This window comes from Lineus longissimus, chromosome 10 (genome assembly GCF_910592395.1).
Source record: "Lineus longissimus chromosome 10, tnLinLong1.2, whole genome shotgun sequence".
NCBI classification, from domain to species: Eukaryota; Metazoa; Nemertea; class Pilidiophora; order Heteronemertea; family Lineidae; genus Lineus; species Lineus longissimus.
The window spans coordinates 16,840,764-16,865,718 of NC_088317.1; the positions used below are offsets into that span (position 1 = coordinate 16,840,764).

Below are 24,955 nucleotides of genomic sequence, written 5' to 3' on the forward strand. Positions count from 1 at the left end.
ATGTCAGACGATCACGATGATGTCATCATTGGGAGGCTGCAGAATAATCTTTGGACCAAAATAGAAAACCAGCATTCATCATTTCATCATCACTACCCACGAAATTATTATTAATAATGAATTTTGTGATTGGATATAAGGCTATTCCTTGCGTTGCTACACTCCGGATGCAGTGGATTGGCTTCGTCCTAGTCCGTCGCCCGGCAGGCCACGTGTACACCAATCTCCCGGGCGCGAAATTTTTTTCTGCAGGATACTTCTGCCACAGTGTACATCTGACAGCCAATCACAATTGGCGCGATCTTTGACGTCACACTGTTTATTTATGCATGATAATGCAAATACAATGGACGATACCGAGTCGCATGCCGAGTGCCACTTCAACTGTGAATGTGACAATAGTTCATTGTCTCACCCCAATTATGCTCAACTCAAGGTTTGTGTCGTAGTGTTTAGGAATGAATTGCACAGATTCATTGTAAAATTGATGATATTATGCGTACAAAAGAGGCATCAGCTGATCTGATCGCTACATTGCAGCGCATGCATTGATTTGTGAAATTTTAAGGGGCAGTGACACTGACAGTGTTGCCAATGTTGATAATTATTAAAGGGACAGTGTATCCGATGTCTCGCGATTTGTGAAATTTTAAGGGGCAGTGACACTGACAGTGTTGCCAATGTTGATAATTATTAAAGGGACAGTGTATCCGATGTCTGCTGTTGAAGGTATCAGGCCTATTTTGGTAGTTTGAACATTGTTGAAGGGCCATTGTATAAAACACATTTTGACAAGCAAACAAAATAAATTGAATGGTGGCGCCACCTATGCATATACAGCAGAACTAGTTACACGGTTGACAGATAAACATTCAACCTCGGCTATTTTGCCGAGCACAGTGCGCCTTTAACAGACAAGTCAAATAAATACAGTCCACTCGACAATGAAAATACATGTTAAGATACTACAAATAAATATATTTTAGCTAATATACTCCTCTAACCATTTGCTAACTTGTTCTTTCCAAGATTATCAGAACACGTGGCATTGTTGACATTATTGCGCCATGTGGAAAGATGATGTCAACAAAGACACGTGCTTGCCTTGAATTCTGATTGGCTGTCAGATGTACACTATGGCAGAAGTATCCTGCAGAAAAAAATTTCGCCTCCCGGGCGCGAAATTTTTTTTCCTACGAGGTTTTTGTCTCATTTGCATATGACGTCATGAATTGAATAATTTATGGGATTAGTGCGTGCGGTTGTTTGTGTGATGTGGGTCTTTGGGCAAGACACTTGACAGAAGTTTGGAGTATAGGTCCTTGGGCAAGACACTCTCGGCAGAAGTATGACGACAACGGTGGAAGTTGGAGTCCTCATGGTCGTTGGGCAAGGGGGCGCACCAGTGGTGTTTTATCATTGAACATCAGACTCTGGGTGGGGACATAGGATCTGGGGAAGGGGGGAGACGAGTTCTACAGTACCCAAACAGGTGTTAAGTGGCAGCACACAGTCAAGTCAATTCCATCCCTCGGCACAGACCCGAAAAAGCGGAGCCCACTCCTCAGCAACATTACAGTATTAAATAAAATAGAAACACAATTCAGTATTTTCGCAGATTAACTATTATTATTATTGATAGCAAAAAATGTAAGGTTATTTTACATCTAAAGTCCTATGTATGGGTTACTGGCTTGGTAATACTGGTAATAGGACAGTTTGAGGTTCATACCGTAATTATTTCATTACACCAAAAGCTAAGAACCAAGTAAACAGTCACAACAGGTATAACGTACAATGAACAGAGAAATCTCAATTTCAAGCTCCATTGGCAATGCTAAGAATACCAAGTTATTTGGAAAGAAGAGTGCCCAGGGATAGCGCCATACATTATGCTGGATTAAGCCTCTATTAACTAATCGGCAATAACATGCTTAGGCTTTGCGCAAAGTAATCATTAGTGATACAGCCATTATAAGCAGTTACCAGAATTTTTAGAACATTGGCCACACACCTTATATTCAATCTTTTCATGCTTTTCAGCAATATTTGGATATGTTTGTGCTTTCCTAAATGTGGTAAAGCTTGATTCCTGGAAGTATGACAACCATTTTCTTGCTTCTTCTTCAGTAGACAATTTTAACCTTAGAGTGACTTCAAATGATTCTCTTCCCTCCTTGGCTTCAAAGTTGCAGATATGATGATCACAGTTTGTAGGAAGGACAGTCTGAAAAGAATTTACAAGAGATAAGTTTGATTCACACACAAAATGTCGTATTTTTCGCTTGTGACAGTAGTCTTTTGTTCACTGCTTGTCTTTGTTACAGCTTATTTGCTGCAATACTGGCCATAACAAATGAAGCGGACAATACAATTGCAATCTTTAATATGTGAAAAGGGCTATCAATATTGTGTTGGGCGTTATCAACAAAACTTCCATTACTACTATTATGTATTTTCTAAAGATATAATCATCGGGAAAAGCTAAATTTTGTTGGCATGCAGCATCAGGGTGCTCACATGCTTCTATTATTGACACCGACATCATGGTCAAGTGCAATGATTAAGGACACAATCCAAACTGAACGCATTTAATGTTTATGTTTTTTCGTACATACAATAGGCATGATAGTAGGCCTAGGCCTGTATAATTTTCCAAAGCGCTTCATTTATCTCAGTACGAAAAAAAAATCGGTTAAAATCAAGATTTCTAGTGTGACTTCAGAAGCATCAACCTTTAAAACTACAAAAATAGATGCAAAAATACGACAACTAAATGAATATCACTCGCAACAACTAGATACCTACCGACAAAAGCACTTTATCGATAGATTGCGGACGACAATTCGTGAAATGAACAAGTCACCCACGGCGTAAGTTCAAACGCCAAGTGCGCATGCGCGATATGCAAATGAGACAAAAACCTCGTAGGAAAAAAAAATTCGCCTCCCGGGCGCCGGGTCAAATGTCCAATTTACATGCACCCGCTGAAATTGTCACATAGTCCAGGTTGAGTTAGACCGGCCAGAAAACGATGATCACCATTGACGACGCTTGGAGAATGGCCACACACAGGCACGTGAAAATAAGAGCTCAATAGCCCCCTTCCCGCACTCGAGGTGAAAAAACGGACAATTCCTGTTACTGAGTCTACCAACCACTTTCATAACCAATCGCATCAAAAGTTCTTTCCATTGCCATAACTAACCACAACTGGTTTGATGAAACATACCCACGATGTCGACATCATTTTCTTCGGCGGGGATGGATGACTTGCGGACTGCCATGACACTTTAAAGGGGTACGCTGTTCGTATTTCCTGGTGGTCCAGGAAAATAGAAATGCAGTGATACAGAATGCTATGGGGCAGTTATTATGCATACGAATTTGCTGAAACTTGGCCGTATTTACCCAACAGCATCGTTGAAAGCATCCTGACCCTCATGGTCTATACTCGCCTTAAACATAGCCGGGGTTGATGCATTGAAAATTATGTTCAGTAATATTTAAACAATTAGAAATCTTCACATTCAATTATAAATTTCAAATATTTAACGAACGGCGTTGGCCTTTAAAATCTCCCAATCGATGCCAAAGAGCACTTGAGAGGGAACGTGCGCGGGCAGCCTACACAACTCAGCGCCGCTTTTAAGGAACGATTCCATTGGAGGCAATACACGCAGAGCCAATGCTCAGGGGATACCAAAGCAGTCAGTGGTGGTAAAGCAAAGTTTCGCGGGACGAGCAGAAATCTGAGATTATCATCATTCGGCAGCTTGAAGACTATCTTGGGTTGGACGTTGCGATTGTGATTAAACATGGGGGATTATTTGGTGCATCTTTCGTGGATTTTATATGTTTTTGTCTTCAATGCAGGTAAGATTTTAATGTTTACAGATAAGGCATTGGACATGTTTAAAATCTCAATTTGAGATGATGTGTTGTACAAATAGTTTGACGAAAAAAATTCGATATGCGTATTGGCGCATTATTGCATATGCGACAAAATTATTGTTATTACAGTACAGACATAGCAAAAAACGGAAGAAAAACTCTCATTTTAGACAAATGAATATAGTTCAAGCACTTTACAAAAACTAAAGTACGGAGTACTTGTATTTTTATTAAACGCCGGGCCCTCTTATAGAGGTTTTTTTACTCCAATTGTATTTTTTTTAAAAACATTTTCTTAAGTGACGCAGATGTTTTTCGAGCGTGCATGGACAGCAAAATAAATAGAAAAAAAGAGAATTCTTTTGCGCGTTTTTGATTGTCATAATTTTTTTCTCCTGTTTCTGCCTCGATCATACATCGTTATAAAAAGATAGCGTGGGACAAGGATGTTTTGCTATAATCTGTCTTCTATTAAACGATGACACCAAATCGAAATGAAAAAAATGGCAGTAATATCTTTGTAACATTTGCGCATCAACACTCTATCATTACTATGGGGCCTACTCTCTTTTGCGTAGGCCCTACTTGAGTCTGAGGTGAAACCAATAAATCGATGAATTGGTCTCCGTACACATTGGCAATCCGTATTTACATAAAATCTATCAGTCATATACAATTTCATATTGATCAAAGTAAAGTATCAGAATCTCATATACCAAGGCATGTGACTACAGAAAAGTAGGCCTTATACATTATTAGTCAAATGCATTGTCGCGACATTTTGTGTATAGCTGTCTAGGGCCTACTGTCAGAGTCTTTCAAATAAATAGATTTGAAATACTCTCGATCTGATACTGTCAAGAGGAAATAACGAACATAGTGTTGCACTGAACTTCGGGATGGGCTACATGAATATCAAATACAATTGATATTTCTTCGGTTGTGAGCGCTTTGATTTCATGATTAGGCCTATTGCAAGCCTATTCACAGTTGTAACTTGACACACAATATATCTAAGGAGTACCACATGGGCTTGAGATTGAGCACCTGTTTGATGTAAATTCGTTGGTAATGCAATATTCGGGAAAATCGAGTTAGGTCAAAGTGACCTCATATTATACGGATATATTAAAGGGTAACATAGGCATGCGATACGTTGGTTTTTCATTCGAAAGTGGTATCCAGTAGGACCGTAACTTCTCCGAGCAGGCTCTACGTTTCCCCAGGGCGAGATTTACCTTTTTTACGAGGGTAGAGAATGCTCCATATCAAAATACCATGTAGGCTAATTCGCATGGGCTAGTTAAACATATCTCAATTAGGATTGTTTAAGCAATCCGTCCGCGCAGTCTCCTCCATCGCACAGGCGGCGTCTAAACATCAGTCGCGCATCCAAATTGAAACCACCTTTTCGCTGTATTTCTCCTCCGAATGCGTTCTGAGCACTCCGTAGGTTTCTAAATGTCTTGATTTTACCCCAGTCACACCCTCAAACCACGGCGGCCAAACGTCCGTATCCGCGCGCCTTGGAAGGAATGGCATTATCGACCTTCAGAAAACCCCTTCCCTTTCCAATGCTTTTATAAACTACTTCTTTGGACGCGTTTGGCGATGGAACCATCGCGGACTTCTGGAGGCTGTGGCAGTCCTGCTCAGGTTACTAGAGTAAGGCACATTTTAACCAAACATCCGTCTTTCTCTCGCTCGTGAGTGCTTTTCTTGATGGGAACCTCACCACTTTCTGGGGAATATCCGCAACCATCTGGGTATACCTCCCACAGGTTGTGGAAAAACTTACTAATTTCATTGACCATCTGATAACCCTTTAATCATCGAGTTAAATAGCTAATTCAGTGATTGGTATTGTTTTCAAAACATGATCATGAATTTGGTCGTAGTTAACTCGAGCACAATACAGCCGGACTTTCTGGATTTTGCAACATTTCATGGGGGGGGGGGGGGGGTAGGGGTTATGTAGCGATAGGAAATGGGAGGGTTACATTGGAACAGCGAGACATTAGTATTAGCACGTGTAGATTAATCTACATACGTATACTTGGTAGCCCATGAAAAATAGGATTCGATCCGCTTCCGCGCTGCCCCTAGTTCATGGGAAGGGCCAGGCCGGTCCACATCATCAAGTACATAATATTTGACTGCAACAAGGGAATCAAAGTGAAGTTGCCCAACATACCTCGTATCGCATTATCTTATACCTTTCAGGAAAGTTTTGTAATCTACCAAGTCAATTCCTTATCGCGAAATTTCCTTATCATAAAATATCTTTCCGAGAAGTAAGAGTGTCCACCAAGTGCATTGTTATCGAAGCAGATTTGATACAACAAATGTTGACTTAATATTGGCTCAAATTGTCCACATCCATGTAAGCTATCCTAAATGGTGTATACATTTACACCTTAATAGGAAGTCTAATGTTTCCTCTATCCGTGAGGGGTATGGGTCCAGCGAGTGCAGAGACACTGATATAGTTAAATAAGCAGTTGGAGGGATAGGTGCCAATATCAAGTAATTTTCAAATAAACATGCTTGACTTAATTCAAAGTTGCTGTACTTGACTTAGAGATTTCGTCCGATGCTTTAACATAACCCAAAAAAAAGTTGTTGCAACTAATGGAGTCCAAGTGAACACTCTTTTTTGGTGTTGCTGTGACACCAATTTTATATGTGAAGGATAATCACAAGGGATAGTTTATTAAAAAGGGCCCAGGTCTGCGCCGGTTGTACCTTATTGGATTTTCTTGTGCAAGAGGAAAATCGGAAATTGAAGATTGTCGCCGTGCAGTCAATAGTTAAACGAGCGGAGTTGGCCTTTAAATGTTCATGCTCGTATGTTATTTGTAAGCGACTCCAGTATATCAGTCAGCACTATCAACAAAAAAAATGCTGATGCGTTACAAATCGAACGAATTTTCATTTCACTCATGTAGAATGCACAACAAAGCATGCAATTTATGCAAAAGAGGAAAACACTAACTATGATCGAAAAGTTGAGAGTGTGCGGGCTGTTCAAGTACCTCTAGAAACTGTGCACTGGAACCTCTTTTGTAGACACAGCCGATATAGTACAGCGGCAAATGCATCAATATAGTAAGCATGTCTGCATGGTCTTTCGAAGGCTTTCATTTAGAAAACTAAACTTGTAATATATCATAAAGGAATAAACATAAAGGTCTCACTGTAGAATCAATGCACAATTTGCACCTTTTCTTTAGAAGCGCGCCTGGGGAAGGTACGGTCCTACTGGAGACCATTTCTGAATGAAAAACCAACATATATCATGCCCAAGTTGTCCCTTTAAACTCTATAGAGAAAATTGATCAGAACTTCTGCATCTAAATTCGTTATTATGGCATGTTTTGCTTTCTACATCAATCAAACTCGTATCAATATCTATAAAAAGTTGTTACTGATTAGCAATCAGAATCTTCATAAATATTTACCTGATTAATTTCTACATGATTGGCCTTGGCTTATTGAGTTATAGGCTCTCAGTCAACGTATCAGCGTCAGCATTGGAAGATATTATAGGGGACCATCTCAGAATTAACATATCAATGTCAGCATTATTATAACAGTCGATCTCAAAAGCATCCTCGAAAATCCAGAGTCAGTCGTATACTCACGGTTGTTCGGTCGTTAGTGCTGAGTGTTGGTCTGAGGGCTGTCTCAAAGGACGCTGTGGAGTTAGTACAAAGGTTTCGCGACCCGCAAATACATTGCCGCATATAAAGGATTGCTAAACTTCCTGTCTGTGGCTGTTTCCTAAGATGGTCCCTATAACTGGTCATGTATGGATCAATGTAAACACCCAGGTGTAATTAATTGGTTTACTTTTGAATCATAAGGTGGTTGGGCTGTCCGATTGAGAATGGTTGGTCAACAGGCTAGATAGTGTTGTAAATATGAATCCCGGATGGAGTAGTATATCTTGAAGATGAACATAAACGAAATTTGCACTAGCTGATTGCCATTCATGTCAGTTAGGCTAACCTTATACCAAGAATTGAACAACACAATCAAGGACAGGGGATTCCTAAAGAGTCTTCTAGCAATTTACGACGCGTTCCTTTTTCCGATTGCGAAAATGCGTAGATGTAAATTTGTGTTGTGAAAATATTATGTATACCAAGTTTAAGCAAAGTGGGTGCCTGATACTTGAGCAACTTCACTGTACTATATTGCGTAGAAATGCATTTCTAATTTCCTGACCAACGAGTTGACATAAACGGCGCAACCCTTTAAGTCTATTTGTTCTTCACACCATCTGAATTTGTATTTACACATCATCCGCGGCCTTGATATGTAAACAACCGGCAGAAAATATCAATAACTGACTTAAAATAGCAGTATTCTTCAAATTGGTTTCTAGGTAACGCGTTGTCCTTGTTCATCGATAAAAGGTTGAAGCACCCTTATTTCATGATTTTGATGTTTGGAATATTAATATTGACATGTGATGCATCTGGTCACATTTAGTGAGCCCCAGATTAATACCTCCATATCTATATCTCTCCATATCTTCTCAGTCATTCTGCTCATTCTCCCATGAGCTCAACTTCAATTCTCTTTGCTGAAACTGTTTTTGACAATAAAAAATAAAATGAACGTGTTCGTTTTAATGGAAAACGGCCATCCTGTCAGACCTCACAACCTCAGCCCACAGGCCACAAATAAAATTTCAGCGAGTGACCTGAATTTTTGTTTACAAAAAATACAAGGCACCTTTTACACCAAATTTCCTAAATCATTCTACCATTCTATAATGTTTTGGTAATTTCTAAAGAAAGTAAACAAAATTAGGAATCTTGGATGTAACCTAGGGCCTACTTAACTCTGCATTTTCCCAATTTACTCATTGTCTATACTGTATGTGTCACTCATCAATCTATTTGCTAGGCACGTGGCATATTTTAAATCAGAGATACTTGAATACTCTTGACGGAAATGATGTTCCAAGCAAACTAGAAGGTAACGGATTTAGATTAAAAAACTCGCCGCTCTCTTCTCTCACTATAGGCGTATATACTTTAATTCAACGATTCTTGTATACTGTTGACGGTATAGGCTGTAAGTGGGAAAACCTCATCTGTCGTTCGACCATATAGGAGAAAAATCATACGGTCATAATGTCTGATATCTGGGGCAACCAGTTTCTTCCCAATGATGGAGCTTCTTCAAACCGGCTTCAAAAATGGTTGCACAGTAATGAAAAGGGCGAACTGCCAAGAGTTTCGATCGTGTCTGCTAGTAGGTGTGCTAGTACCAGCATAACGGCATGGGGATCGAAATTCAAATTGCTTCACTGGCGTTCAACTGGAGAAAAGGTTCACATTTGCGATTTTACACTTGGACATTAACTAGATCAGGCTATATTCTAGAGCGACCTCTCACGAGTCCCGAGAATGGTAACATGGTAACCGAACGGGCTCCTTCAGACATCGTTGCACAGTATTGAAAAGGGCAAAGCGCCAACATGTTTCGATCGTTTCATCTACTCTAGGTACATGCACTGACAGCATGGCAAGTTGATCAACGACTCGAAGGAACCAAAAGATTCCGTCGCCAAGTGCGAACCAATACACATCAAATACTAGTAGATAATTGAATGGCCAAAGGTATATGAGGACAAACATATGGGTACCGTCTCAACTGACTATGTCCTTACCTATCCTCAAAGAATGGTTTATTATCAATGACACTACCGCAGCTTATACCATAGCTGGGACAAAGGTGTGTACCGAGAAAAATGGTCATGATACATGGACCATTCCCACAATCTCAAATGTCCTACGGATTCATACCGTGGCCCTCTGTTGTATATCTGTTAGGGGTGACTGTGTACTTCAGAAATTACCTTTGCCAACTAGGGGCACGCACTTCGAATAGGCTGGTTACTCTAAGCTTAATTAAGTGCGCATGTTTTTACTGATTTCTCATGCTTATACTTTTTTTAGTCCGATGTCGCTTACGCTGATAGTTTAAAAAATGTATTGCAATCGAAAGAATCTTGTAAAAAAAAAGGGATAGGAATAGAAATCCAAGGAACCCCGCCGGTACATACCAGATGTACTATAAACCAATACCATTCCAATACTTTGCCATGAACGGTAATGGTTTGTGAACAGTACTTGAGCGACCAAATTATTTGAAAGCGATGTCGGCTGGGAGTAAATTGATACTGCAAAGATACAGAAGTAATGTTTAATGCCCGGCTGTAAATATTGTAGCCATTCCGTTTGGCCCCAAGCCACTGCTGCTTGGCGAGGTAGTATGACCACTTGTTTGATTTCTGGGGTTGATTTCTAACCTGTGGGATAGGGAAGTATGTTCAACAACCTGACATGGAGATTCAATGGTTTACCATTAGTTACTTGCGAATCGCCTGAGACGACAGACACCGAAATGTATATGTATGTCGGCATCAGTTGTTTCGGAAGGTATCTCAATATTACATTGACCTCCCCAATTGGAAAAAAATCCAGTCTGTAAATGATTCATATTGTTGAGGAATGCTTCCTTTCAGGTCAAGCGGGGTAAAATTGGTGCACTAAAAATTTTTTCGACGGTATCAGTCGCGATTTAAACACTTTGAAACCAATGTCAAGTTCTCTTTCGATATATTCCCCGTGCTTATTTTGTCGTTGAACAATAATGCTAACGAGAACCTTTTATACGGTAGTACCGTCGTAGTGTAGATAAATTCATGAACAAATACTTTTTATGCACTTCAATGCCATTTTTGTACTCTGCCCTTATCCAAAAAAGTGACTTGGTTGACCGAAGTGTTTTTTCCGGTTTGGCGTTAACTCTTGTTTCTCGTCGTTGTTGACAGAAACTCCTATGTTGTTGATGACGTTGACGTTGATCAAAAGCTGCAAAACCTGGTAATTCTAGATCATCATTTCTCAGCAGGAATGCTTCGTATTTTATCCTGGATTAAAGTCAATTTTGTTTCTAGTTGATTATCAAACTACACATGACAATTTCGAATCTGTAGAATGGTTGACGATAGAACATAGATAGAAATTGGCTAAATTGGCTGAAGCTGAAACGTCCAGATGTCACAATTATCGATCTCATTATCATGGTATCGTATGCTGCATAAGAGCCATCACTTGTCTTCCCAAGGAGCTGTCTTTGATGACATCCTCTCATGAACTTGTTTAAATATTGCCCGGTAACATTAACCTAGTTCTCGCTCAAGGAGAACTCCATCGATTGGCGATGCCGGTCAGGAATATGAAGCCAGGAGGCTGTCATCGCGCTGGAGCTAAGTGAGCTGAATGGTCACATTCACTTTGTGCTTACACTCTAAGAAATAAAGTTTTTCACCTTTAAAAACCCTTAATATGCACCCCGAAGAGGTTTTTCAAATCCACTAAATTTTTGAAAAGCCGCAAATCAAAGAACAGTACTTCCATTATCAGAGAATTATGTTACCTCATATGCCCAACAATACAATGCACAGTATATCTTGCACTATAATGTGGAAAATCAATTTCAAGTAGTATTTTATGTGGCATGCATTTAGTTGCACTGGTTGGAACAAATGAATCTGAAGTAGATGACTACTGAAGTAGATGACATTATGTCGACTCGGAATGCATTTTGCAGTAACTATATTTAATGAATATGATTGGTATGATGTTAGTCAAGAGGTCTTACGTTTGACAAAAGCCCATATTTTGTTAGGATGCTGGAATCTGGCTTCAGGCAAATATATCAAAGTTGCAATATAAAAAAAGAAACACACCTTTTGTTGGTGCCTACTGGCAGAATAACGTCAGAAGCATCATAAAATTGTCCTCGTGACACATTAAGATATTTGAAATATTGTGTGCCGGATTTCTGGCACTGGTGTGCCGTTACTTAAGCGTCCAATAAGCGGCTACCTGTCTGTTCAACATACAAACCTGACTTATTTCAAAACCACTTTGAAAACAATTGAAAAATATATAGCACACTCACATGTATAGAGTTTATTGATGTTAACCTTGTAGCAAGGACACTCGAAAAACTTTAAAACCACTTGCCACTGCTTTGATATTATGACAGTCAACAGAGTTTTCAAGTCCTTCATCAATGCGGCATGCTTATGGGAAGCATGCTTGTGTTCAATGTTTATGTACAAATTCATTGGATTTAGGTGAAAATTCTATAATTGGAACCAGTTTCTAAACAAAATGGTAGTCATTATTTTGTCTGTTAACACGGAGTTAATAAAGTATCGGCCGGACGCGAGGTTTTTTTTACAGGTAGGTTCGTACCATTGTGTACATTGACAGCCAGAAATTTATTATTAAAATAATTAAGTAAATGAAAAAAAAGCAATATAAACAAAAGTGCATAATTTTTTGGGTCCTTCCAAGATTCGAACTCGCACCATTTGTCAATGTGCATCGCTGATCTTGTTTACCGACTAACAACACGTGCGTTTCTTACTTGATGACGTCAGGCGAAGTTACTGAGCTCTGATTGGCTGTCAATGTACACAATGGTACGAACCTACCTGTAAAAAAACCCTCGGACCGCGAAGAAAAAGACGACGACGTACATGTAGGCCAGCCGAAATTCCGTTCGTGCATCAATGATATTTTAATATCATTATATTATATACTTGTTATTATTAAAATAAAAACAAGTATGTATGGACTGATCTCTTAATTCAGTTCCTTGAAAGCCACGCCGGTTCATCCAGACATACGATCCTGGGTTCTCCCCGGGATCGAAACCGGGCCCTATTGCGTCGTGGCCAGCAGTGTAAACCACTGGGCCATGAGGCTCCTTACTCGATATAAACAAGAATACTTATCCTTTTATAGATTACTTCCATACCTGTAATTAATGAATCTTGGTTGTTGTTAATAAAGAATTGAAATCGATACGATCCCTCCTACAATATTTTTAATGAAATATGATACTTTACACAATGTGTTCGTAATGGCTTTTACCTATCGGGTGTTTCGCTGTTTGGGCAAGAGCTTGCAGGTGCCGGTTTGTAAATCGACCATAATGAATACAGTAGATTGAACCTTTTTATTTTGAATACTCTTGAGACTGACAAATGCTGTTCTTAAGAGGGAGGTGTCCTGATTACCGAGGTCAAATTGTATCGAATCATGGCGTCATGGTAACAGATGTGTCCGCCGACGTGCATTCACCTTGCCATTTTCTCTTTATGTTTTAGTCCGCCAGGCGACGCCAGAAGTAGTTCTAGTCCAGCTCTCATCAGAAGCCACAAAAGGGGGCGCTGTCTACAAAGGGGCGCTCATCCCAAACGGCCTCACTGTGGAATCGACGCCATTGAAGGAGACGAGGAACGTAAGGGAGTTGGTGTATGACTCCCAGGATGAACAAGTCTATTGGATCGACGCAGAGAAGAGGACCATCAATGCCGCTTTCACCGACGGCTCCAATTTTCGGATATTGTATACTTTATCACCTGGTTTGTATTCATGTTTGATTCGACCAATCACCTCTTGCCTCAAGCAAAGTCTTTACGACTTCCGATTGTAATAGCCTATCAGAAGCCTTCAATCCAGCTTCATCGAGCTGACTCAACATTTTCCCGCTCCGAAGAAGCAAGATTTAGATATTCTCGTGTGCCATTGGACTGATGGGGGTGGTAATGTCCCGAATAAATGAAGGTCCTATATCAAACATGAGTAGAAATATTAGGAAATAGATAATAAAATATAGTTCCTCGAGCACTAGCAGCTGACAGTATACAAAATATATTGAAGGCTGGCAACAAGTACCGCACTTCAGTTTCAGATGTTCGCCAGTGATTTCAATACTGACATACATGCATCGTAGCGCAATGTATTGCACTTTTGGCGGGCATTTCACGGGCTTCCCTCAGCAGCCTCTCGACCAGTTTTTTGTTATTGAAAGGTTTGTTTATAGTACTGCTCCTCAGCATCGCCCGGAATGATACCCGGGAACTGAGCGCTTGAGCAAGGATTCCCCTGGAAAAGCGTTGGAACATAGGACTGGTATAAGCACGAGATGATCCCAAACTGTTAACCTCGTCACAATTAGATGCCCCGAAAGTACTTTTATTTGGTGATCCAGCCAAAACTGCAGTAAAAAAACGCCTTTACGACAGGCCTTCCTGCGCACTTCACATCAACCAGTGCTTTGGAGCAATTGTATTTATAATATCTGCCAACCCACTTCTTCGAACAAAACATCTTTTTGACAATGTTTGTTTGGTCCTATGGGGTAAGGGTCCTGTTGACCAACTTTCGTCGGCACTTGCAATTTTCGCACTGTGTCTAATATCTGAGCGCAATGTAAATGTTTTGCTTAAATTTGTAATGCGTCATAACAAATAATATGAATCTGTTATCACGAAAGCTGTTAGCCGTTTTCGGAAAGTGAAGATACGGCAGCAAGGAGAGGGAGCCTGACTAGACACTGACCTCTTATTAGGCCTTTTCCTTTGGCCAAACGCGGGCCTACCTAAGTGTGGCACCGTGGTTAGTAAAGCTTGATCTTTTTCAGATTCCGTTCCCAACTGCCTCTCCCTCGACCCCTCAGCTAGACTTCTCTACTACGCCGACAGCGGGGAGAACGTCATTGGTGTCATCAACGTCGAGGGGTCGTATCATCATACCTTATTTTACGATCTTGATGAACCGTCGCATCTGGCTGTGGATACCAAAAATGGGTAAGAAGTCTTGGGGAAGACTCCTATGCAGTCCATTTCGTCATCCTGGTCGTCTTTTCCTTCATGTAGCGGGCGACAGGATGAGGCCGGTCCACTGCGTCCGGAGTGGGTTGGCACTTACGTTGGCCATAGAGCCCTAAATACTTGATTTAAGGGAGACTACAGGCAGGAGCTAAAGGGTCAAATTGGTGTTCTTCGGCCGTCTAATATACCAGGGAACTGACCAGGTCGTTTTTGCTTCAGTGATGAGTATATCACTCGTACAAACTCGAACCGTTTCGATGTACTTATAGAAGCTTTTTAGTAACATGAAAACCCCCAAATAGGTTTTTACTTTACTGAAAAATCTCTGTGTTGGCCGAATTTACAAAAGCTTAAAAACCATTATTTCTAAGAGTGTGGTCATCATTTCAATATTTTTGTTGTTATGTTTTGCTTTCAGATTCATCTACTGGGTCATGGCCGGCTCTACCCCAGGAATCTACAAAGGTCCGACGTGCGGTACAAGGAAAGATGCCATAGTTACTGAAAATGTACCTCAAATAAGCGGACTTGCCTTGGACACGAGAGGTAACAAGCTCTTCTGGAGCGACGGATCCACAGGGAAGCTAGAGGAGTCGGGGCCAGATGGGACAGGCCGGAGGGTACTTTGGGAGGACCCGAGCCTCTCTCCTATGGGTCTTGCAGTCGGCGAGGATGGCCTATATTTTGTGGAGAAAACGACAAGGTATTGCAGTTTCGCCTGTTTCTAATCAGAAGTTCCCCCGACGTGCATTTAGCCCCCTGTGACTGGCTGACGCTCATGTGAGGAAGAATTTGACTTTCTCACTGGACAATACGAACGGACATATCCCAATCTGCTTTTGAAATAGCGGCTTTGCTATGTTTGACTGTTCTTGAACTCTACTCTAATTTTCCAGGCATTTGTACAGATTCCGATCACAGTCATCCGGGCGTTTAAGAAAGAGAGAGGCAGGCCAAGAGAATGTCACAGAGGCAGAAGGGCCCGAAAGGCCTGTTGAAAAAGAAGTAGCACAACCAAAAACAGCCACTGGAACCTCCGTGGAAAAACCAACTGAACTCCCCGTAGACGAAAAGCCTGCGGGGAGCCGTGAGGGTGAAAAAATACCAGCGCCAGCGTCCAAGGCTGTAAAGGAAGAAGGCATTCCTGGCAATGATTATGGTGGGTCCGGATCCGGATCCGCCGAGGAAACGGCAGCGGACCCGGAAAAGCCACAGCAGGAGTCAGTCCCCGATGGCCCTGCTCCGCCACAAGATGTCACGGCGGGGACGAAACCTGTGGAAGAGATACCTAGGCTTCAGGCACCAGAGCTGAAGGCAAAACCAGAGGCTAAAACTATGCTGCTGACTACGCCGATTGCTTCGACGACCCCGCTGCCGCCTCTGCTGAAGGTCAAGGTCATGGGAATGGAGCAGCAGACGATGATGAATATATGGCCGTCGATTGTCAGGGGAGGTTAGTCTGAAAAGTAACCCAGCTTCGTTTTATGATGCTCATTCTATACCCGCCACCAGGTCGAAAATTCCCAACATTTTGGAAGGACATCACACAAGAATGATACAACTACGTTGTCAATATTATGTGCTCCTGATGTTCAATCTGAATATATACAGCACTTCCTTCTCTTCGTCCCTGCTCTTCGTGCCTGGTGCTGGGACATAAGGCATCTACCATCTCCCTCCATCTTCCCTTGTCCCTGGCCACTCTTACCGCTATATCCCAATACAGTATTCTTCTGCGTTTTGATCACATCGTGATGTTTCGGCCCAGCAATTCCAACCTCACTCACATTCCCTTACAGAACCAGGACCATGTTCTGTAGACAACGGACAGTGTTCACACATCTGCTTTCCTCATCCGGTCAAGGGACACATGTGTGCATGCCCAGACGGTATGGTCATGGATGCAGAGAAAAAGGTTTGCTCATACGAAGGTGAGTTGACAGTCTATTTGGGTTATGTTATGTAAAAATCAAAGCTTTTTTCGTGCCAAATCGGAATTTCTGCCGGGAATCGCCATGACACATTTGTTTCAAACCAAAATTTAACAATCATTTTCCAGCCAAATATGACCCGAAGAAAACATACCTCGTGTTCACGCAGACGTCACGTGGTGAGTCTGAACGAGGCTCTCTCTGCACCATGGAACTAACATCCGGGGATATTAACTGCAGGCGGCCATCACCGACGACGTTTGGACCAATCGAATTCAACTCTGAAGGTTCAAAAGCGTACTGGGTGGACGAGACGAAGAAGGCTGTCATGTCGTCGAAGTACGATGGAAAATGGCCGAGAACATTGTTCAAAACAGAACAAGGTAAACTATAGCTAAATTATTGATAGCGACTTACATACCTCATATGTTGCTCGGAGTCAAATGTTACCGACTGCACTTTTGCAACTATAAATGGTGCATAAAGCCAGGATGCATGTTAAACCATGTAGGTCTTAATAATACCTCCATGGTTAAACTGAAGGAGAATCATAGAAGTCGAAGGTGCCATTTTCGTGATAATTTAATTAGTAACGACTTTGAAAACTAAGTAGCATCTTTCTGGTGTTACTTGCAATGGACAGTGCGCCTACACGTCTACGGAAGTGGTGGCCCCCTTTTCACTGAGATTGTTCTCGTCCCCCCACCGACAATTGAAAGATCATGTCTTCTCAAGGTTGCGTTAAGAGGAAGGGAAAGTCCCCTGCCACAGGAGAACTTGCCAATGCGTCCGTTTCCTGATCCCGGACATTCGCAATAAGTAATATATAGAACAGCTGTCGCCACACCGTATGATCATCATGTCCTTTATTTCTGTTAGCATCATCAATAACTGACCTTAAAGTGAATGGCATCACCCAGCTGATGTATCTGACTGACAGCGGCAAGAATGAGATAATAGAGGCTGATATGACCCATCCATACGCGGAGAGAATCATCAAAACAAATCTAGAAGAACCACAGTCGATCTTCGTAGGAAAGTAAGATATTTTTAGGTTGATAAATTCTCTGACAAATTTCGTGATTTTACTATAAACTTCACGGTGATCCATGAGTTGATGGTCAAATCACAAACTCTCAGATAAATTTTATGATTTTACTATAAACTTCACAGTGAATTGATGGTCAAACTATGAACTGTCAGATAAATTTCATGATTTTACTATGAACTTCGTAGTGAGTTGATGGTCAAACTATAAACTCTCAGACAAACTTCATGGTTTTACCACATGATGTTGGGTCATGGACTAACTTAACCTTTTCTCAAAAGTCGTCATGATGATATAATTGCTTGACTGGTATCACTATGGTTTCAGAGACCTCTATTGGTCAGAATGGGGCAAAGTTCCAAAAATACTCAAAGCTGCGTTGTCTCCAGGACGGCTTGGGATATCTGAGGTAGTGCTTGAGACAGACTTGGCACAGCCGATGTCATTACAAATTGATTACTCTGGTGAGTTAATTGAAACCTGTACCGCCTTTCAGCTTATTATATGCTGTAACCAAGAAGAAAGTCGTCCTTGGATAAATCACTGATATACGCAATGTGCCTCTTGGCTTCCATGTAACACTAAGACTCATCCGTTTCATCATCCTGACCACAGGACGAGGCCAGTCCACCTCGTCCGGAGTGTATGTTACACAAGTAGGACTAATTTTCGAAGGAATCATTTTATCCTTTTGCAGATATGTCTCTCTACTGGGTAGACAGTGCAACCTCCAAGATAGAAACATTATCCTTGAGGACGAAAGCCCGAACGACCATCTATCACGACCCGAAGGCGAGACTCCGTAGCCTTGCCTTGGATGATGCGTACCTCTACGTCTTGGATTGGAATTCTGGGTGAGATAATGTGTGCATGTATATACTAACTTTTAACTACGTGGTAAGGGCAACTTAACGAAATGGCGATAAATGGCTAGGGCAGAAACAAAGATATAGAGAAAACTAATGCCGGCGTTGCCCATGGTTTGGACACTTCTTTGGCTAACTTAGGACTTTTCTTTTTTCCAGTTTTATCAAGCGCATAGAAAAGGATGGTAATCACAAGATGGTGAAGATAGGGAAGGCCGTCCTCGGACAACTTACACACTTGTTGCTTTATAGACATACCGTGTATGACAAAGAAGCAGGTAGGTCAAACCATAAACTCTTCGATAAACTTCATGGTTTTACGATAAACTTCACAGTGAATTGATGGTCAAACTTTAAACTCTCAGTCAAACTTCATGATTTTACTATAAACTTCACAGTGATTTGATGGTTGAACCACTGATAAACATGATGCTTTTGGTATGTTGATGTTCAAACGATGAATTAAATTATTGCTGGATTATATGATTAAGGTTGACCATAGGAACGACCACTTTGGCTAGAACTTGAAATCTTAAAGCAATTAGAACTCCTTCAAAATGAAGGAAATGTCAATTTTAAGGGTGGGAGTCTGTTCTCTGTAAAACAAAGAACTGTCTCCCAGCCTTGAAATTGGCATTCACATCGTTTTGGACGAGTTCTTAATTTCAAGTTCTAGCCAAAATGGTTGTGCCTGTGGTCTTTAAATCTTTAAACATGGTTCTGTCATCATAATGCTAGGGCATGGCGAGTGCGGTGAACTGACCCCGGGTGCTGCCAGTAAGCCTGACTGCTACCGCCAGGGTACGCTGATGTACTGCAGGGCTGGCTGCAAGGAAGGCTTCGAGCATCTCCCTTCAAGAGTCCAGGACCACCAGAAACTCTACATTTGCATGGAGGGCAAGTGGTCACCGACAGAACCACTGCCACAATGCTTTGGTAAGCAAAACTATTTTTCGACAAAAAGAGATAGTTGTGTCAAGCAAATGAACCAGCACCCTTACAATCTTATACTGTCGCTCTCTCTGCTTAGTCACCTCGTCTAGCTATAGCGTGGTGGGCTGGCCTTTCGGGATGGTTCCATTTTCCTCCATACACCGATGCGATATAAGCTGAAAATGCAACAGTCCGCAGTAGACTGACCTTCAACACGCCCAAGGCCAACTGCTTCGACCCCATCTATGTTGGGTGCTGATGGGCGAAAGGGCACGAATTATCATGTTGTTGCACCAAACCAGTGAACCTTTCTTACTTATTGCTCTTGAGAATCACCCATTTTCCTATTCCCTATCACAGAGACGATAAAGGGCAAGGGTGCCTCAGTCCGCGGAAAACTGACCTTTACCACATCCAAGGCCAACTGCTCTGACTCTGGCTACAGGGCGACGATGGGTGAGAAAGCGCGAATGATCATGTTGTCCAATCATTATAAGATGTGTTCGGTCAGTAAGTGCATCCTCAAGGATCCAAAGGTGATGTGCGTGCCCACGGGCGACACAGAGGAGGGTGAGGGACCAGCCAAGATCACTGTGGATGTTATATGGAGGGTCATGATGTAAGTTGTCGCTGTCCGGGAGCCACTTATGTGACTGAGTCTCATAAAGCTGATGCTTGCTTGTAACTGACGTCCCCAGAAAATATCTTGCTTTTGAAAACATAAGTCTGAAGGTGCAGTCTACTGGAAAACAGTGTCTTACCATATTCTCTGGATACGGCCATAGGGACTAAATACCCACATATTTAACTCGTAAATGCGAAACTTTTGCTGGGCCTGAACACCCTATCCTGCGAACGAATCTCTCCCAAGACAAACAACCCATTTATTTTTGTTCTCTTTTTGATCTAGGGGACCAAATGATACAGTTGCAGAGTTAAAGGAACACTTATCAAAAGAGATGTACCATCTCGTGCGCACGCACATGTCAGTAGTTGTTAATGACGTCACGGTGCCTGTGAATCTCGGCGAGACATTCTTTGAGCGGCCAGCGGCGGCTTGTGAGACTGGCGAGGAGATGACATTTGAGGGTTGTGGTGAGTTCGTCATCAGTAATCCACCGCCGTGTCCTGATGCGTTCCGGACATCGAGAACGTGTCTCGAACGACGCATCGGAAACGTGTCGGCACAGGTCACTGAATCAAGTGTCATTGAGGGTTTGAAACGTTGTCAAATGTCCATGAAAAGTTGTTGAACTTAGAAGAAGAGAGAATCCACAGTCCCGTTAGGGAAGGAATAGTAAAAACTAGATCAAAATCTCTCTTTTGCGAGGGGTCAGCGCAAGTGGCAAAATGTGGCCATCACTGTGGGTCAATATCAAACCAAGCGAATACTCAACCCGCAGGCAAGGAATAAATAGGCCCTATCACATGTCGCAGCGATACAAATCTCTTGTTTTCGGAGCGCTTTAATCCATAGTTTCCCTTCCTTTCAGTCGCCTGCCAAAAGGGTTCGTTCTTTGACCAGTACTCCGCAGAATGCAGCAAATGTCCCGTGCATACCTTCCAAGACAAGCCAGCCAAGCAGAAATGTAAATCCTGCCCTGGTGGGACGTTTGGCAACATCACGGGCGCCCACAACCAATCACAATGCTTGGATGTAGATCTGAGTGCAGCAAACGATGTCCCATTGGGCGTATTCCCAAATGACGTAAATATGACGTCATCGTCGCGAGCCAATAGGCAAGGAGATAACGTCAGTGCGAGTAAGTGCATGCAAAGTAGGAAAATATGCACGAGATATATCACGAATAAGATACAACTTGGTGAGATGGTGGAGTAATCCTTTTTGAATTTTTTATGTCGTGCATTTTTCTCGCAAAGTTTTTGTTTTAGAATACTAGTTCGATTTTGTGATGTTCAATGTGTCAGTGGTTAGACGGTGAGATTTGTAGATCAATCATTTTCAGTCGTTTGTGTCGTCTATATATTTTAGTTTAGAATACATATGTCAGAGATGGCAGACCTTATTTTGTTGAGCTGGGTTTTTTTCAACTTCTTGCTCCTGCAGCGGGAAAGAGCTTAGTCTATGTAAAGTGTCGGTCGTTATCTTGTGAGTTTGATCATTCTTGTCGTCAGAAAGTCTTTCTTTTTTTTCTTGATGATGCAATAGCGAATTTTCGAATTGTAAAACGCTTATAGTTTATAAGTACTCTGTCATCAAAGAGGGCATGATATCTAAAAAAATAAGCGTCAGGTGGCCGAGAAATTTAGAATCAGTTTAATGATGGGCGGATAGGTGGAATCCTCGAATAGTTTTTCTCTGGTAATGTTTACAATGGAGAAGAAAGAAAATTCTGCAAACACCCTGAGTTGTGGCTCGGTCGCACGAGCCTACAAAAGGTATTTTCGGAGGCCAGATAGGCTGTTGAGAGATTGTCATCTGAAGGGATATACCCCATCCACGACGAGACAGATCAGATTGGAAGTCCTTCATGATTGTTGCCCTATTTCTTTTCAGCGCACCTGATCATAGGTACAGTTCTATGCATCGTCTTCTTCCTTATCTTTATTATCATACTGATCATTCTCATCCGAAAACGGCGCAGAAGAACGAAACAGGAGGCAAGAGAGAAATGGTGAGAATAATATCATACGAAGACAATAGAGGACGATCAGAATAACTCGCCAGTCTACGCTCAAAGCAGCCATTAAGTTTATTTATCGGAGTCGGTGGAAGCCTATCAACCCCATGAAACTGTTTTAGTGGGGGTCGATGTTATTAAGATCTGTCCCTCCTGATAACCCTTTCATAAGATAATGGAACAATGGAAATTTACGCCAAGATGCGAGCGGGCTTTGATTTAAAACAGTAGACCGTGTAATGAGGTTGGCCTAACTGCGAGGTAAGGGAGAAATAGCGTAATTGCATCGAGACTGGCTAGCATCATGGTTAGAAATCTGGGGGAATTCTCAATCTCTCCTCGTATCTCTTTCAGTTAAGCCAAGAGGGAATAACGTCCTTTCTCTCTTTCTAGGGCTGGAGATCAAATTCGACGGTCTTTATCAGACATTCTGAAGTCATCACAATTAGAAAACGGGGACGCCCCCAACCATGAGGAAGATTCACCGCGTTCAGAGAGACATCACGACTTGGATGACGTCAGTATAGCGCCTCTAGCGGAGGAGGAGGACACTTTTCTTGGTGCTTCAACGCCAAATTTGCTAGTATGAAACGAAGACACGAAGGTTACATTTGGTCACGTTGTGGTGTTCTAACTATTCAGAGGTTTGGATGGTTTGGACGTACAATTAGTATTCAAATGTTGGTTTTGTACTCCTCTTTGGATTTGGAGCATTCGCTTCCTTGACGCGGCCCTATATTAGATCGACACAGAGAGCGTAGTATCCGGCATGTGGAACACATGATATTACAATAGTATTCCAGTGTAGACCTACGTCTGTGTTTGGGGACGGCACTGTTTATGCACCTCTTGCATGTTAACGCGTAACGATTGTCATTTGACAGATTTGGCAAGCCATGCAAAGAGAAACGACGAAATGCGAAGTATGAAAATGTAATAAATTAATATGCATTTTATCAACGATTTTAACAAAGTTTAAAACATGATTTACAGGTTTCTTGTATGAAGTGAGTTTTCGCAAATCCCCGAAACGCGAACGCGAACGCCTATCCACTTGTTTGACATCTCGATCAGGAGCTGAACAATCGGATAGACGTTCGCGTTGGCGTTTTGGGGGCTTTGCGAAAACTCCCCAGTGATTTTAATAGTGCAGCAATTGGTGACACCACAGTTCTTCGTTCTGGAGTCAAACTTCGTCGTTCGTACGGATTTCGAAACCTCCCTAATTCTCCACACGAGATTAAGACCGGACTCTCTTCCCGACAGGTCCGCGACGGGAATACGTCCGGCTAAACCTCTTTCTATTGTCTTTCATTGATAAAATGGCGGGTATAAATGCTCATTTCAAAACAGACAATTATTTTGGGTTTAATAGGACAATAACTTATTCTGATATGGCTGCTATTAAATTTAATGACCTATAACTCTAGAACAGTTTCATTGGACAACTTGGGCATGATAAATTTTGGTTTTTCATACAAATATGGCTTCTAGCAGGACTGTGTCTTCTCCAACAGGATCCTTGAAAAATTATCATATCTAATCATTGAACACTTCACTAGAACGGCATGTGACTTTAGGCTGACCTGAATGCGCAAGTCCTTGCAACGGGAAGAATATCATTGTTAAAGATCAGCACTGGTGTAAGTGAATGCTACGGGTGGCGGCGCATGGTGATGATTAGGGACATTATCCAAACTAAACTCCCATGCCCAAGTCGTCCCTTTAAAGAATGATAACTTGTATGCTGTAAACCTGTGAATAGTTTATTATGTATGGTGAGAAAGTAATGTATTGTTAGCTGTAAAATGATACCGTAAATACAAACTTCATAAATGAATAACTATGTTGACCCGCTGTCGACTGGCCCGTTATGATACTGTGTTATCATATCGAAGGACATAGTCTCTCTAGCTATTAATCCCTGAACAATACGGTAGGTTGTCTTCTACAGGGGGATACATTGCAGTCACATCGGCTCGGCATTGTCCCATCTCCACATACGCTATTAAGCGAGAGTTTCACGCCCAAGGCCTTTGTTATTTTATGTCGCGTTGCCAACCTACGAATGCCTTGGGTGTGAAACGCTTGCTAAATGGCTAACCTGGATACGGGCCTTTAGCTAGTTGCTGAAGCATTATTGCTGGAAGCATGACTGGGGCCGTGTATCTTAAATATTCAAGCATTTTTAATGCATTGCCATTGCTGTATGCATGTGTCTTATTCAGTATTTTTGTAAATGTTTGATATAAATACTGGTATTATAATGTGTAACAATATATTATATAAATATAAATATGATGCGCTAAAGTGTCAAATGCATGATTTTTGACAAGAGATGCCGTTGATGTGCACAAGAATACATAGTATATGCAATTTCTGTACATGTATTGTGACGGCCGTTCAAATTCAATTACAAATTTCATATTGTTTGACGAACAGAGTAGGCCTTTAAAAAAGAAGTGTCTCGAGATGCCGGATAACACCTAATGAAGTTCTACATTTGGTACTGGCCTGACATTTTGCAGGTTTCGCAACCCCTACGAACGACGATGTACAGATGACTGTGGTCTCACCAAGTCTTACGCGACGTCGTAAGTCATCTTTCTTCGTACTTCGTCCGGGACGCGTAGCTTCTTCGTAAAGGTTGCGAAACCTGCCTATTATCACGAGACACACCGAATTGATGATGATCAGGCCTGTGCCTTTTTAGTTCCTTTGCTTTTTTCTCAGTCATCCAACGGTCGCCATGTTATTGCTAATGACGTTCATGTTCATGTCATTAACATATTATGCAAATTCTACGTTCCCAATACATTTTGTAGCTTTTTGTATAAACAATAAATAGCGATTTTGTAAATAAGAAAAGATTGTGGCCTAAGGATTTTTTTTACTATCTCAGCTCGAGAGGCTCTCAACGCGGC

The 24,955-nt window shown here is 41.7% G+C and overlaps 1 protein-coding gene across 1 annotated transcript; it reads left to right on the plus strand.

Annotated features, from left to right (window-relative positions):
* Positions 1 to 3,710: 3,710 nt before the first annotated feature.
* LOC135494673 (uncharacterized) lies at positions 3,711 to 24,881 on the plus strand. The gene is made up of 17 exons (XM_064782871.1): positions 3,711 to 3,876; positions 13,103 to 13,360; positions 14,422 to 14,587; positions 15,030 to 15,314; positions 15,508 to 16,064; positions 16,411 to 16,542; positions 16,671 to 16,925; positions 17,422 to 17,581; positions 17,918 to 18,054; positions 18,288 to 18,444; positions 18,616 to 18,734; positions 19,195 to 19,392; positions 19,750 to 20,008; positions 20,300 to 20,484; positions 20,883 to 21,152; positions 21,908 to 22,025; positions 22,425 to 24,881. Exons 1-17 carry the CDS (start codon positions 3,819 to 3,821, stop codon positions 22,618 to 22,620), a joined length of 3,510 nt encoding a protein of 1,169 aa, XP_064638941.1. The 5' UTR covers positions 3,711 to 3,818; the 3' UTR covers positions 22,621 to 24,881.
* The last annotated feature ends 74 nt before the right edge of the window (positions 24,882 to 24,955 follow it).